The following is a 13,437-nucleotide window of genomic DNA, read 5'->3' as shown; positions in this document are numbered from 1 at the left end:
CCATGAGAGGACCCCAGTCAGCTGTGTTCTGACACGGAAACACAGGAAGAAAGAGGAGGACAGAGCATTGAGGCACGGAGGAGGGGTGCTCGAGGGGTCACGCTGAGCGGCCTTGGGGTGCTCAGTGAGGCTGAAGGTGGAGGCACTGCTCACGGCAAGGAAGACGACTCGGCAGTGGAGTCTTGGGAATAAACGTATGGAATGGCTACCATCAGGAATAGGGTGAAGAGTCAATAAGAAATGAAAAAAGGCCTGGCTGGCGCGGCTCAGTGGTTGAATGTCGACCCATGAACCAGGAGGTCGCGGTTCAATTCCTGGTCAGGGCACATGCCTGGGTTGTGGGCTCCATCCCCAGTAGGGGGCCATGCAAGAGGCGACCAATCAATGATTCTTTCTCATCACTGATGTTCCTCTCTCTCCCTCTCTCTCTCCCTTCCTCTCCGAAATCAATAAAAACATATTTAAAAAAAAAATGAAAAAAGGATGGTTGCAACCTAATAAATAAAGAACCAAATTCAGGGTCTCAGAGCCCACCCGGGGCGCTGACACTCCGTGTAGGGATGGCACCTGCTCCGGCAATCGCTCACCTGCGGTGGGCTTAGACCACTCCAAGTCAACCTCAGCGAGATCCTCGAGCTCCTGCTCTGCCTGATTGAGAGACACGGAGAGGATGCGGACAGACGTGTAGGCCGTGGTGTTGGCCAGCTCGCTTACAGCATTAAATATCTAGAAAAGAAACAGGCATGTCATTTCTTACACCAACCTATTTGGTGGGTGGTCAACTATCCAACTGCCTCTTAAACACCACGAACCGTGGACCAAAAAAAGGGGCCCATCCTAAACCTGACAAGCTCAGGGGAGGCCAGCCTGGTGGACCCTAAAACTCAGAGACTGAAAGTAACCACAGAGGATGGTCTGACCATAAAACTTCCTAAGTAAAAGCGAGTCACGGCAGGTAGTCCAGTCCCAGGCCTGTAGCTCCCTGGACAAAGGTCAGTCTTTACCTGAGGTGAGCCTGTCCATTGTCTTTTTGCATCTAAGATAACAGACCTTTGAAATGTCAGCGTAATCTCCTTGTCCAGACCTCTTACGGCACACCTACCGCGCCCGACAGGACACCACGGACCCCTCGCTGTCATCTTGTTCTCCGCATGCCACCTCTATGTACACGTTAGTTAACCATCCTGCACCCACCCATGTAAAAGAAGTGTGTGTCTGCTCATTTTACGTTTGATCTGATTCCAGGTATTTCCTCGCGTTGCTTTCTTCCGCCCCCTTCATTGACGGCCAATGGATTTCATATAACCCTCCTTGCGTCCCCTCCTTTGCCATTCTCTGGAGCATTTTCTCAACCCATTGAGATTTTGCTTCCTGACAGTTGTTGCGAGTTTGGCCCAAATAAACCCATAAGAATTCTCTACCGGTTTGGATATTTCTTATGTCTGGACTCCTTCTGAGCCTTCAATACACCAATATGAAACGAATAATTGAAACCGATGATAGGGTGGTGTGAGTCACCTTGATCTACCTTGTCCAAAAGAGATCATGAAGAATCATGTCCCCAGAGAAGGTCGGAATGCAATTAACACCTGCCATCGCAGGGAGCAAGTCTGTGTTGGATGGGAGGAACAATGGCGTCATTTAGGCTAAAGAAGAGCAACTGCCCATTGGACCACTGTGATATCTTGAAATGAAAATACTTCTATTCAGAAAAAGTATCTGAGAGCATAAAATTCTTTTAAAAATGGAGCCCAAAAGGCCTGGGGGAGGCAGATTGGTGTCATCCATACCACATAAGAGAAGCATATTAAACACACACACACACACACACACACACACACACACACGCCGGAGAAATGACTGTTGAACTGCTGAAACATACTGAAATCAGCCTCAACGTGCTTATGTTCTCATCTGGGTCTCAGCAAATCACCAAAGCAAAACTTGGGAGAAAATAGCAATTTGAAGAGTAGAGTCCAGGGCGCCTGCTGAGAACAGTCCCCAGAAACGAGACAAAGAAAAGTGTCCATCCCAAATCGCTCTGTGAACCCCCTGCTGAGAGTATGACAGGACGGACGTGGAGTTTTTCCGGACAGGAACGCGTGTGGTCCTACTGGGCGTCATTCCTCTAGGAGCTCATGCATAAGGGCTATTTCCTTTGATATGATTTTTTAAAAGAAGATATTGTAAGGACATTATTTTGCTTTAGCTTCTGCTTTGTTCTTTCTTGTCTTCTCTCCATCCCCCTGGACTGGTCTGGTTTTCCCAAACAAAGGGCTAACGGAGCGTCAGGAAGCCCAGTCATCACTGGCCTCGGGGAACGCGCGCTCCAGCTGAGGCAGGCCTGCCCAGCGAGAGGCGCAGGAGGCTGGATGCCTTCCATTGGCCGCTCGCCGCAGGAGTGCAGCTGGCTCGCCTTCCCTCCCGCCCACCACCGAGAATACAGCTGGCCCTCCAGCCCACATTGTAAGATAAATGATGGAGCTGCCAGATTGCCCCACAGAGCATTTCACTGAAATACGCTGCCCCCCCGGCCCCCACCCCCGCATCGCCTCTGGACTTGCCGCTGAGCCTGCTGCGGCCACTGAGGTGGCCAGACACAAATGGCTCTTTCGATCACGATGGAAGCCACAGCCAGGATCGCTCCCTGGGAGCCGCAGCTCTCGCCTGTCAGGGTTACGGGTCTTCCCACGGCCGGGACACACGGTACATACAGTCTCGGGAAAATTCCACAGGAAATCCAGATCCCTGTGTTCAGGACCCTGCCTGGCAAGCTGAACGTAAAATAAACATCAAGGCGTGAGGACAGGCCAACGCACTCACAGTGTGTTCTGGCAGGGAAATTATTTCTCAGCAGCCAGTACCTGTAAAGAATCATCTCCCTTGAAACTCAGTTCCTCGCTAAGTGCGAAGGCTCGTCTGTTGCTTCCATGGAAACAGTGGATGGAGCTGCTTCCATTCTCTCCGCCCACACCAGCTTCCGCAGCCACGGGGAACTCAAGTGCCTCATCGCCTGAGCCGCCAGCCCGGGAGGCAGCGTGGTGAACATGCTACTTGTCTTTTACACCCGCCGCTAACACTTGAGATACTGCAAGGCCAACGAAGTCGGGGTGGCTGGCGTTCTCCTATATTGTTACCAGCACACAGAACTGGATCTAAAACACTGGCTGAAAGACTTCTATTTTCAAACTCACATTTGTGTATTATTTCAAGTCAAAACTTGAAAGCCAACGTGAAGTGGTAACAAAAATGGGGGTGGGGACCCTAGCCGGTTTGGCTTGGTGGGTACAGCATTGGCCTGCAGACCGAAGGGTCTCAGGTTCGATTCTGGTCAAGGTCAAGGGCATGCACCTGAGTGGCAGGCTTCATCCCCGGCCCTGGTGAGGGTGTGGTGCAGGAGGCAACCAATCGATGTGTGTCTCTCACATTGATATTTCTCTCTGTCTCTGTAAAAATCAATGGAAAAATATCCTCAGGTGAGGATTAGCAAAAAAAAGGGGGGGGGGAGGAAATTCTTGCTGTACCCGATGACAATTCCTTCTGAACCTGGCGTCCTCCCCCTGTATCAGCAAGCCTTTTTGATGGCTGCATCTCCTCAGGGATATTGGCAACAAACTTAGGAATAAAGAGATTTCAGGAAGATTTTCATTTAAATGACACTTGGCTTCCCTGCTGATGAAAGGGGAAGCCTTACTCCATCTGCTGAGATCAAATTTCATCTCATCAAACACCTCAGTGTAATTATTTTTCCACCAAGTATTTAAATGAGGATGGAAATGAATACCAAGGTATTTGAAGTCATTAGGGCTGCTGGGCTGAGAGGGAGCAACGCGGCCTCTCCAGGGACCGGCAGTCCAGCATCAAAGCAGCTGCTCACCAGTGTTCCATTTGTAACCTTTACACCACAGTCTTGAATTAATGAAGAAGCATCAAGACTCTATTTCCTCGGAGATTCTTGGCATGGGGTCCGCACGAGGAGCAAGGCCTGTAGTGTGTGTGTGTGTGTGTGTGAGTGAGAGAGAGAGAGAGAGAGAGAGAGAGAGAGAGAGAGAGAGAACGCGTGTGCGTTCTATATTGCACCTTCTATAGTTATTGGGGAAATTGGGGTCTCCTCTTGCCCACTGGGTGGAGGGGGTGGGGTCCTTACATTATCTCCAGAAAAAGAATTTTCTGAGACTCACACGGGAGGATGTGGTTTTCATTTGTGTGGAGTTATATCCCTGGTTTTCCAAAGTCCCATTCCGGTCATGGAAGTAGCAGCTGGGGTTTCAGTAAAGCTGGAAGCAAAGCCAGTGTCCAGTTTTGTGTGTGTTTTTTCCATGTTGGAACCAGCTCCAGTTCAGCATCAGGCGAGCAGCAGTCCATTAGTCCACGGTGCTGGAGTCCCCATGGCTGTGGGCCATGTGGCTGAACACAGGAGAGCCAAGCCTGAGCCATGAGCCAAGTGTGCCAAGAGGAGCCAAGAGAGGGAATTTCTTTGTTTAGGGATTAAATATCCCACGTTTCTCATCCTTGCAGTGGCCATGCCCATTCTGGTCAATGACCTGTTCCCAAGTGTGACTGACAGACCAGTACCTTGCAGACGTCACCCCAACGTTACTGGACGTGCATCTAGCCTCCTCCCTGGGGTGTGTGTAAAGCGTTTGCTTCCTGGTGAAGTTGCCCAAATGACATGCCTATAATATTTGGCCTTCCCTTTGCTCCTGTCCTATTATTAATAACTAATTAACGGCAATGGTATCACTACTACAGTATCATACGGCAGTTTTAAAGTTGAGGAAATGACTATAAATAAGCCATCCATCATTACTTCTGTGGATCTTTCATTGTAATGTGCTGATAACCCTTCTCTTCTGGATTGTAATTTCTCTACTTGGAGAGTAGGAATATGGGGATTGCCAAGGTATGGAAAACGGGTTTCCTGTCTAACATTGGCCATCTTCTTCTGAGTCTGCCTAGAAATACCCAAGTCTTAAGACCTACCCTGTCTTAGGAGGCGACAGATGAACATTTAGACTTTTCTCCATTTATAAACATCTCACTCGGTGTTATAAATAACACGCGATTTAAAAATTCCACTTCACCCTAACAACAAGATAGGCATGCAATCTGCCATGTCCTTCATTTGAATGTGAAGAGTGGTATGTTATAGTGGGAACTTTACCTTCTCAGAAGAGTCACATGGAGGGAGAAAAGGGGAAAAAAAGAGACAGACACCCCCTGTGTTGCAGTGCCGGGGGGGTGGGGGGGGGAGGGCGGGGGGTCGGGGGGAGTCTTTGGGAGAAAAGGAGCAAAAGGAATATGGAGAAGTCACATACGGTATCCTTTTGATAAAAAAAGTAAGTTCTGCAGAATGTTAAGAGACTAGAAACCCTGGCTTTTGGTACTGTCAGCACCTAAAATGCTGTCATGCAAACTAAGTGCATGATTTAAAACCAAAAAAATAAAGAATTAACGCTTGGCTGTGTCAGGTGGACTCTTTCTACCCCCCACCCTTACTCCCCTATATCTCAGAGCTTGTAGCCTTCCTTTAATACAGAAGATGAAAAAGTAAATGCTAGGCAGAAAGAATGTGTTCACTCTTATCAAAACCTTGTTACCAGGGTGGGCTGGGAACTGGGTGGAGGAGGGCAATGGGGAAAGATGGGAGGACATCTGCACTGTTCTCAACAATAAAGATAAAATTTGTAAAATATATTTTTATTGATTTCAGAGAGGAAGGGAGAGGGAGAGGGAGAGAGAGATGGAAACATCAATGATGAGAGAGAATCATTGATCGGCTGCCTCCTGCACCAGCCCCCACTGGGGATCGAGCCCACAACTCAGGCATGCGCCCTAACCGGGAATCGAACCGTGACCTCCTGATTCATGGGTTAACACTCAATCACTGAGCAACACCGGCTGGGCAAGATAAATTTTTTAAAAATCTTGTTACCATAGGCAACTAGATATTAAGGAAGGAAGCAAAGGGAATGGGGCATGAGCCTATTTGCTTCACCAGGAAGGTACAGCATCACCCCCCCCCCACCCCCCAGGGGATCTCAGCATTGCCCTGCTAAGGTAACATCCCTCTCTTTCCCCTCTGGTACCAGGTAGGGGGGTGGGGGGAGGCGGGGGCAGTAAGCACATGAGCAAAAGAAGTCAAAATGGTGCAGGGGTATATGCTTGACCACAGAGGCCTGTCAGTCTAACCCAGGGGTGGGCAAACTTTTTGACTCGAGGGCCACAATGGGTTCTTAAACTGGACCGGAGGGCCGGAACAAAAGCATGGATGGAGTGTTTGTGTGAACTAATATAAATTCAAAGTAAACATCATTACATAAAAGGGTACGGTCTTTTTTTTTTTTAGTTTTATTCATTTCAAAAGGGCCGGATCCGGCCCGCGGGCCGTAGTTTGCCCACGGCTGGACCTGTGAGAGGGATCACTGGTCAGGGGGTGGACCCATCAGAAGCCCAGAAAGCTTGGTAAGTTGATTGGTTATTTTGAAAAAGCTCCTGATCATAGTAAGTCCAGGGAACAAAAAGGAGCTCTCTTGCTTGGTGACCTATGCTAGCTCCATTCGTTTGCATTCCCTCTCTCTCTCTCTCTCTCTCTCTCTCTCTCTCTCTCTCTCTCGCTCTCTCTCTCTCTCTCTCTCTCTCTCTCCCCTCTGCCCCTCCCCCCACCACTCCTCCCCCCCACACACAGACAAACATGACCACGCAGGTCTAACAGCCAGGCCATGGCAGACTGTGTGGGCTCCAAAGGACTAAGCTTTCATATGAAACAGAAACTGTCGACACTGGCCTTGGTTTTGGACTTTCCCATGGCGGATGGAGGGAGATGGGACACTGGGAACCCCGGCGCAGCTTTCTGGAAGAGATTTTGCCACACCACAATCTCCCGTGCATGGGTCCCTGGAATGCTTTCCTCATGATCCCGTGGAAGAACCCGATTTCCACCAGCAACGACCTGATTTAGCGCAACAAAAAGTGAGATGAGATCCCCTGGCATCGAGTGCTACTGAGAACCTGACTGTATAAATAAAAATAGATCTGGCCCGTGCCTTTCTTTGCAAACAGAGAACTGCAATTAAAGCATTAGGAAAGTACTGTTTTCCTTAACGCGTTCACAGCAATTCTACTTCTATCCAAAACCATGCTTTCTATCAAGAGCTAAAATTTCACTTTTGCTGCCATTCACTTAAGTTAAAAAAAAATCCAGTTAAAGTTCATTTTAAATATATTTTTATTGATTTCAGAGAGGAAGGGAGAGGGAGAGAGAGAAACATCAATGACGAGAGAGAATCATTGATAGGCTACCCCGTGGACGCCCCCACTGGGGATCGAGCCCAGAACCCAGGCATGTGCCCTGACTGGAATTCGAACCTGGGACCTTCAGTCCGCAGGCTGACGCTCTATCCACTGAGGCAAACCAGCTAGGGCTAAAATTCATTTTAATAAACATTTACATTCAATAGGTTCCCATATATTTAAGTAGGGCAGGAAGCAAGAGCAAATAAAATATTGGTTAGGAAGACATAAATGCAAGAATTTAGATTTTGAATTAGAAAACTAATAATGAAATGAAGTATATAGGCCCAGAGTAGAATCTTTTTACTAGCATTATTTAGTAATTAGTTAAAAAAAAGAAACTATAAGTGATAGAAGCAAAATAAGAAATCCTAAAGTACGTTAAGGGATTCAATTTTATAATAAAAAAAGAAATTCATGGAGATTATGGTCTAGGTGTAGATTTTAAAATCTCAAATTAAATATTCTCAAAGAAAGAGAAATAGATAACAAAAGAAAGGTAGGAAAATAAAAGTCAACTTGAGAAGAAACTGAGTTTTAGAGAAAGAACTAAGGAAAATAATAATCTTTCCAAATTCTTAATCTATTATAGTGATACCATTGTAATTAGCTAATTAGTAATAATAAATCTAGTCAAGAAGGTAGAAGATACCAAAAACTATAAAACATTGCTGGAAAAAAGTAAAGACATTAATGGAAAGACATCCCATGTTCACAATAGAAGTTAAAATGCCAAGACTACCCAAAGAAATCTACAGATTCAAACACAATACCTATCAAAAATCCCAGTAGCCTTTTTTCCCCAGAAATGGAAAAGCATATTCTCATATTCATATGGAATTGCAAGAACCCTGACTAACCCGAATAATTTTGAAAAAGAAGGACACAGTTGGAGGAATCACACTTCCCAACTCTGAAACTTACTACAAAGCTACCGTAATTAAAACAGTGTGGTCCCGGTATAAGGAGAGACCTGTAGATCAATGGAATAGAAAGCCAAGAAATAAACCTTTGTATATAAGGTTAATTAATTATTGACAAGAGTGACAAGACCACTCAGTGGGAGAAAGGACAGTCTTTTCAACAAATGGTAGTGGGAGAATTGGATATCCAACTTCAAAAGAATGAAGTTAGACCCTCGTCTCACACCATATACCAAAATTGACTCATAAAGAATCGAAGACCTAAACTTAAGAGCTAAAACTATAAAACTCTTAGAAGACAACATTGGGGAAAATGTCCATGACATTGGATTTGGCAACATTTCATGAATATGACACCAAAAGGATAGACAACAAAAGAAATAAAAATATAAACTGAACTTTATCAAAAGAAAAAACTTTTGTGTATCAGAGAACACCCTCAGGAAAATGAAATAACAATCTAAAGAATGACATAAAACATCTTCAAATCATATACCTGACAAGTGATTATTATCTAGAATATTTAAAGAATTCCTACAATTCAACAACAAATAACCCAGTTCAAAAATGGGCAAAGGACTCGAATAGACATCTATCCAAAGAAGCCTTACAAACGGTACTCAATATCAGTAGTCATTAGGGAAATGCAAATCAAAACCACAATGAGATACCTCTTCACACCTATTAACATGGCCATAATAAAAAAAAAATAAAAATAAAAATAAAAAAAAAGGAAAGTAACACATGTTACTGAGGACATAGAGAAACTGGAATATTTGCATATTGCTGGTAGGAATGTAAGATGGTACAGCCAGTATGGAAAATGGTTTGGTGGTTTCTCAAAAGTTAAACACAGAACTAACAGGTGACCAGCAATTCCATTTACAGGTATTTTTCTTAAAGAATGGAAAGCAGGGACTGGACCAGATATCTGCACACCAATGCTCATAGCAGCATTATTCACAATAGCCAAGAGGGGGAAGCAGCCTCGGTGTCCATCAACAGGTAAATGGATAAACAAAATGGGGCATATACAATAGAATACAATTCAGCCATAAAAAAGGATAAAATTTTGACATATGTTACAACACGATGGACCTTAAAAACGTTATGCCTGATAATCCGGACACAAGGTCAAATATGATTCCACTTATATGAGGTAACTAGAATAGGCAAATTCATAGAAGGAAAGCAGACTAGAGGCTACTATGGGCTGGAGGAAGAAGAAAAGGGGAATTATTGCTTAGCAGGTACAGAGTTTATGCTGAGGATGAAGACATAGTTTTAAGTAGAGATAAGGTATGGGTACACACAGGATGGTGAATAAAAGGTGGGGCAAAAGTAGGTTTACAGTTTGAGTATGTGAAACACAATATTTTATTTTTCTTGTATTATTATTTATTGATTGTATTATTTTCCATATGAACAACTATAAACCTACTTTTGCCCCACTCTGTATATTTAATGGTTACAAGGACAAGTATATTTATTTAAATTTAAGCACATTTTTATAAAGTATACTTTAAAAACAAAGTCTCAAAAATACCAAGTGAGAACACAGCTGCACCAGCGGGGGATGGGGAAGAGCTGAGCAGGCAGGAGCACCTGGGGATGAAGGTTGGATGTTTCAGTTAATAGCCACGGAAAATGAGGATTCCAAAAGAGCAAGCGTGAACATGGGCTGCATCAGTAGAAATACAGTCCTCAAAACAAGGGAGGTGACCATCGTACTGGCCAGACCAGTGGCGGAGACCTGAGCTCTGTTTGGGGCCTCACCCCGGGGAGGACAGTGGTAGCCTGGGTTGTATTTGAGGAAGACTGACTAGCATGGTGAAGGATACAGAAACCCAGGACACCTAAGGATCAGCAGAGAGAATCAAGAATGCCTTTTCCCATTTAGCAGGACCTCGTAGCTACTCAAAGAACCAATCCTGACAAAAAGGGGAAGAAAAAAAAAAAGAACTTGAGGAAAGCAGGTTTTTTGCTCAGCTTAAGGAAGAACTTCCATTTCTCCTTTTTCCTTTCTTTTGTTTTTTCAAACTCCCCCTGCCCCCCAGCATCTAACATGCCTCCTCACAGCAGCTACAGACATTTTTAGTTAGAATATAATACACTTACATGGTTCAAAACCTAACCAACCAAGTAAATAAATAAGCAAACAACCAACCAAACTAACAACAACAACAAACAAGAAGAGAGAAAAAAATACCAAGTGATTTGCTCTAAGCCATGCCCTAGTAAAAGGCTAAGCCAACATTCAATCTTATGTTTTCAATCTCCATGACAACAGAAGACAAGTAGTGCGTTAGTTGCTCAGCATTAAAACAACATCTAATTGTTTTGGTTCCCTAGGCTCTCCCCAGAACTCATCTGCTAAGATCAGTCAAAAAGAAGAGTAATCTCCTTTGTCTTCAATTTGTTATGAAACTTCTGTTACCATCAGATACACTCTAGCTTCTGCCTTTAGCCCAGGAAGGTGAGGCCAGAAAGCCTGGTGCACTGACCGTACACTCACCGTGGGTGAGAAAGCAGCTTTGGGGCTGCATCACCAGTTCCTATCCTGGCTCCCCTATTAACTGCGACCTTAGGCGGGTAATTTAATCTCAGTGATCCAGTTTCCTAGCCTGTGAGATATGAATAAAGTACTTACCTCATAAAGTTGTCAACTTAAACAGGCAAAGCACTTAGAACAGATCTTGGCACCTGGTAAAAAGGTTTCTATCTCTTTCTCCTCCTTGCTTTTTCCTTCTCTTTCTTTTCCTTTTCCCACAACATCAACATTATTTATTATCACTGAGACTCTGCAAGTTACCTGTGAAACCGTCATCTGCATGTTGCTTTGCCCACTGCAAAGCCAGACATCTCCGAATAAGACATCATGAACTCCCACAGTTAAGTTCATTTTTTCAAAAGTCTGCTGTGCCGTCACTTCATAAGGTCCACCGGGCTTCATAGGGTCCAGTACCACCATCCATTTATTAGAGTGTGCTGAAATAATAACAAAAGGCTCCGAGGAATTAATCAATCAATCAATTAATTAAAATTAAAGCCCACTCCTGTCACGCAGCATACTCATTTGTGGCCATTCCCAGCTTCAGTGATCAACTGAATTCGAAGCTATGAAAATTGGCCACATTTCAGACAAGCAAATAGAAATAACAGCAGCGGCATGTCTATCCTTAATCTGTGCCAATCCCTTGTTACTTTTTTTTTTTTAATATATTTTATTTATTTTTTACAGAGAGGGGTAGAGAGCCAAAAACATCGATGAGAGAGAAACATCGATCAGCTGCCTCCTGCACACTCCCTACTGGGTATGTGCCCACAACCAAGGTACATGCCCTTGACCGGAATCGAACCCGGGACCCTTGAGTCCGCAGACCGACGCTGTATCCACTGAGCCAAACTGGTTAGGGCCCCTTCTTACTTTTAACTGAAGCATTTACAAGGGAAATAAATTAGCCAGTTGTAATCCTAAATGAGGACAAGTAAAAATACAAAAGAAATTAAAATTCAAGGGAGTTTCATAAAAACAACATAGAAATTCTTACTGGACTATCCAGCTGTCAATATTAACATAATCATAATCTAACGCATTTGCACAGTGCCCCAATTAGAGAAAATCATTTGTAACCTGAAAGTTCCCCTTGCCTGATGGTATCATCTTTGTCCTCAATACCCCCACCTCCTCCCCACATTGCTACCAAGGATTAATACTAGCAGCAGTTCTGGGTTCTCCTGTCAACATTTAAACAGGTGAGTGGAGAAGGTGTCACATAAAGAAGTACTGAAAGGCATATACATCAGTCTCTCTGGCCCAGCCAGGGTGGCTCAATGGTTGAGCATCAACTCATGAACCAAGAGGTCACTGGTTTGATTCCTGGTCACAGCACATGCCTGGGTTGTGAGCTCGATCCCCAGTGGGGGTCGTGCAGGAGTCAGCCGATCCATGTTTCTCTCTCATCGATGCTTCTATCTCCCTCTCCTTCTCCCTTCCCCTCTTTCTAAATTCAATAAAAACATATATTTTTAAAAAATTAGTCTCTCTGTGAAGAAGACATTTAGACTTGCCCAATTAATTATTTTCAGAATTATTTCCCAGACTTAAGGTTTTCAGGCTCAATTAAAGCGATGAAAAGTTACCCAAGACCCTATTTCAGAGATTCCTAGCATATTCCTTAGGAACCACCTCCCTACCACCTTCCTACCTCTCACCCACTCACGCCACCACCTCTGCAAACATCATACTCAGAAACTTAAGAAAAATATCTTCCAAGTGGCAAAATTATGCCTAGGAGAACCAAACAACATGAACAAAGTTGAAAAAATGAGAGTGAGAAAATAGAGAAGTAACCTTTTAAAAATAAATCTTCTTGGCATAATGCAGAAGAATAGGAACTGATTTATAATTTAATGTAATTTCAAAGGAAGAGAATGGTAAGAACTGGAAATGAAGCATCCCGAAGTTATTGTACCAGCCTGTAAAAAATAATAACTATAAAAATACTACCCAAGTGACTACTAGGAGCCAGACAGGGTGCTGAGTTCTTTCTAATCAGCAAGAGCTAAGCAGAAGCAGAAGTCCAGATGCAGGCCAGGAGATCAGTAAAAGCTCAAACCATAAAGGACCGCTCATTCCTGGGGGGATGTCCAAGACCCCCAAGGCATCAGAGACAGGGTGCATGATTGCTCCTCCGGTCAGCATAACTGACTCATTTGCCCCGCCCAGGCCTAAGAAGTCAGTTAAGCCCAGGACCAAATGCCTGCTACTGTTTTTATACCTCTGAGAGCCAGACATCATCCTGTTATACGTATAACGCACCAGAAGCAGGAAAAGCACGGCTCTGGAGGCAGTGGGCAGCGGGTACAGACTGTGTCACACAGGTGCCTGCGCTCCGTATGGCTCGCACTTCCGAGCAGGCAGACGTGCCAATCTGTCCCAACTGCCGTCTTGCCAAGGTCTTTCCAGGCTCCCTGCACTGACATCTCTCACTGGAGCTCTGTCCTGCTGCCACCAGCTTTGCTCATTTAGAATGATAACGTCAACCCCCAGGAAACCGAGGACAGCTATCTTTTAGCTTTTTACGACTACACAATCCATTCCTCGTCACTGCTGTTAACTTGATCTTCACTCCACCCCCATTCAGGCAGTATGGCCGGTGAGGAGGACAGCCGTCACCAGAGTTTCTGGAAGTTTTGCTGCCCAGCAATAAGAGGAATA

At 44.6% G+C, this 13,437-nt stretch overlaps 1 protein-coding gene across 1 annotated transcript in view; it reads right to left on the bottom strand.

Moving 5' to 3' along the window:
* Positions 1–13,437, bottom strand: part of SIAE (sialic acid acetylesterase) — a 44,231-nt gene that overhangs the window by 20,995 nt on the left and 9,799 nt on the right. Inside the window, 2 exon segments of the mRNA XM_036354039.1 lie at positions 588–726; positions 11,029–11,204. Of these exon segments, the coding sequence (XP_036209932.1) occupies positions 588–726; positions 11,029–11,204 (315 nt within the window).

The sequence above is a fragment of the Myotis myotis genome, unplaced genomic scaffold, assembly GCF_014108235.1.
Source record: "Myotis myotis isolate mMyoMyo1 unplaced genomic scaffold, mMyoMyo1.p scaffold_m19_p_20, whole genome shotgun sequence".
NCBI classification, from domain to species: Eukaryota; Metazoa; Chordata; class Mammalia; order Chiroptera; family Vespertilionidae; genus Myotis; species Myotis myotis.
This window is presented reverse-complemented; position numbering and strand designations above follow the sequence as displayed.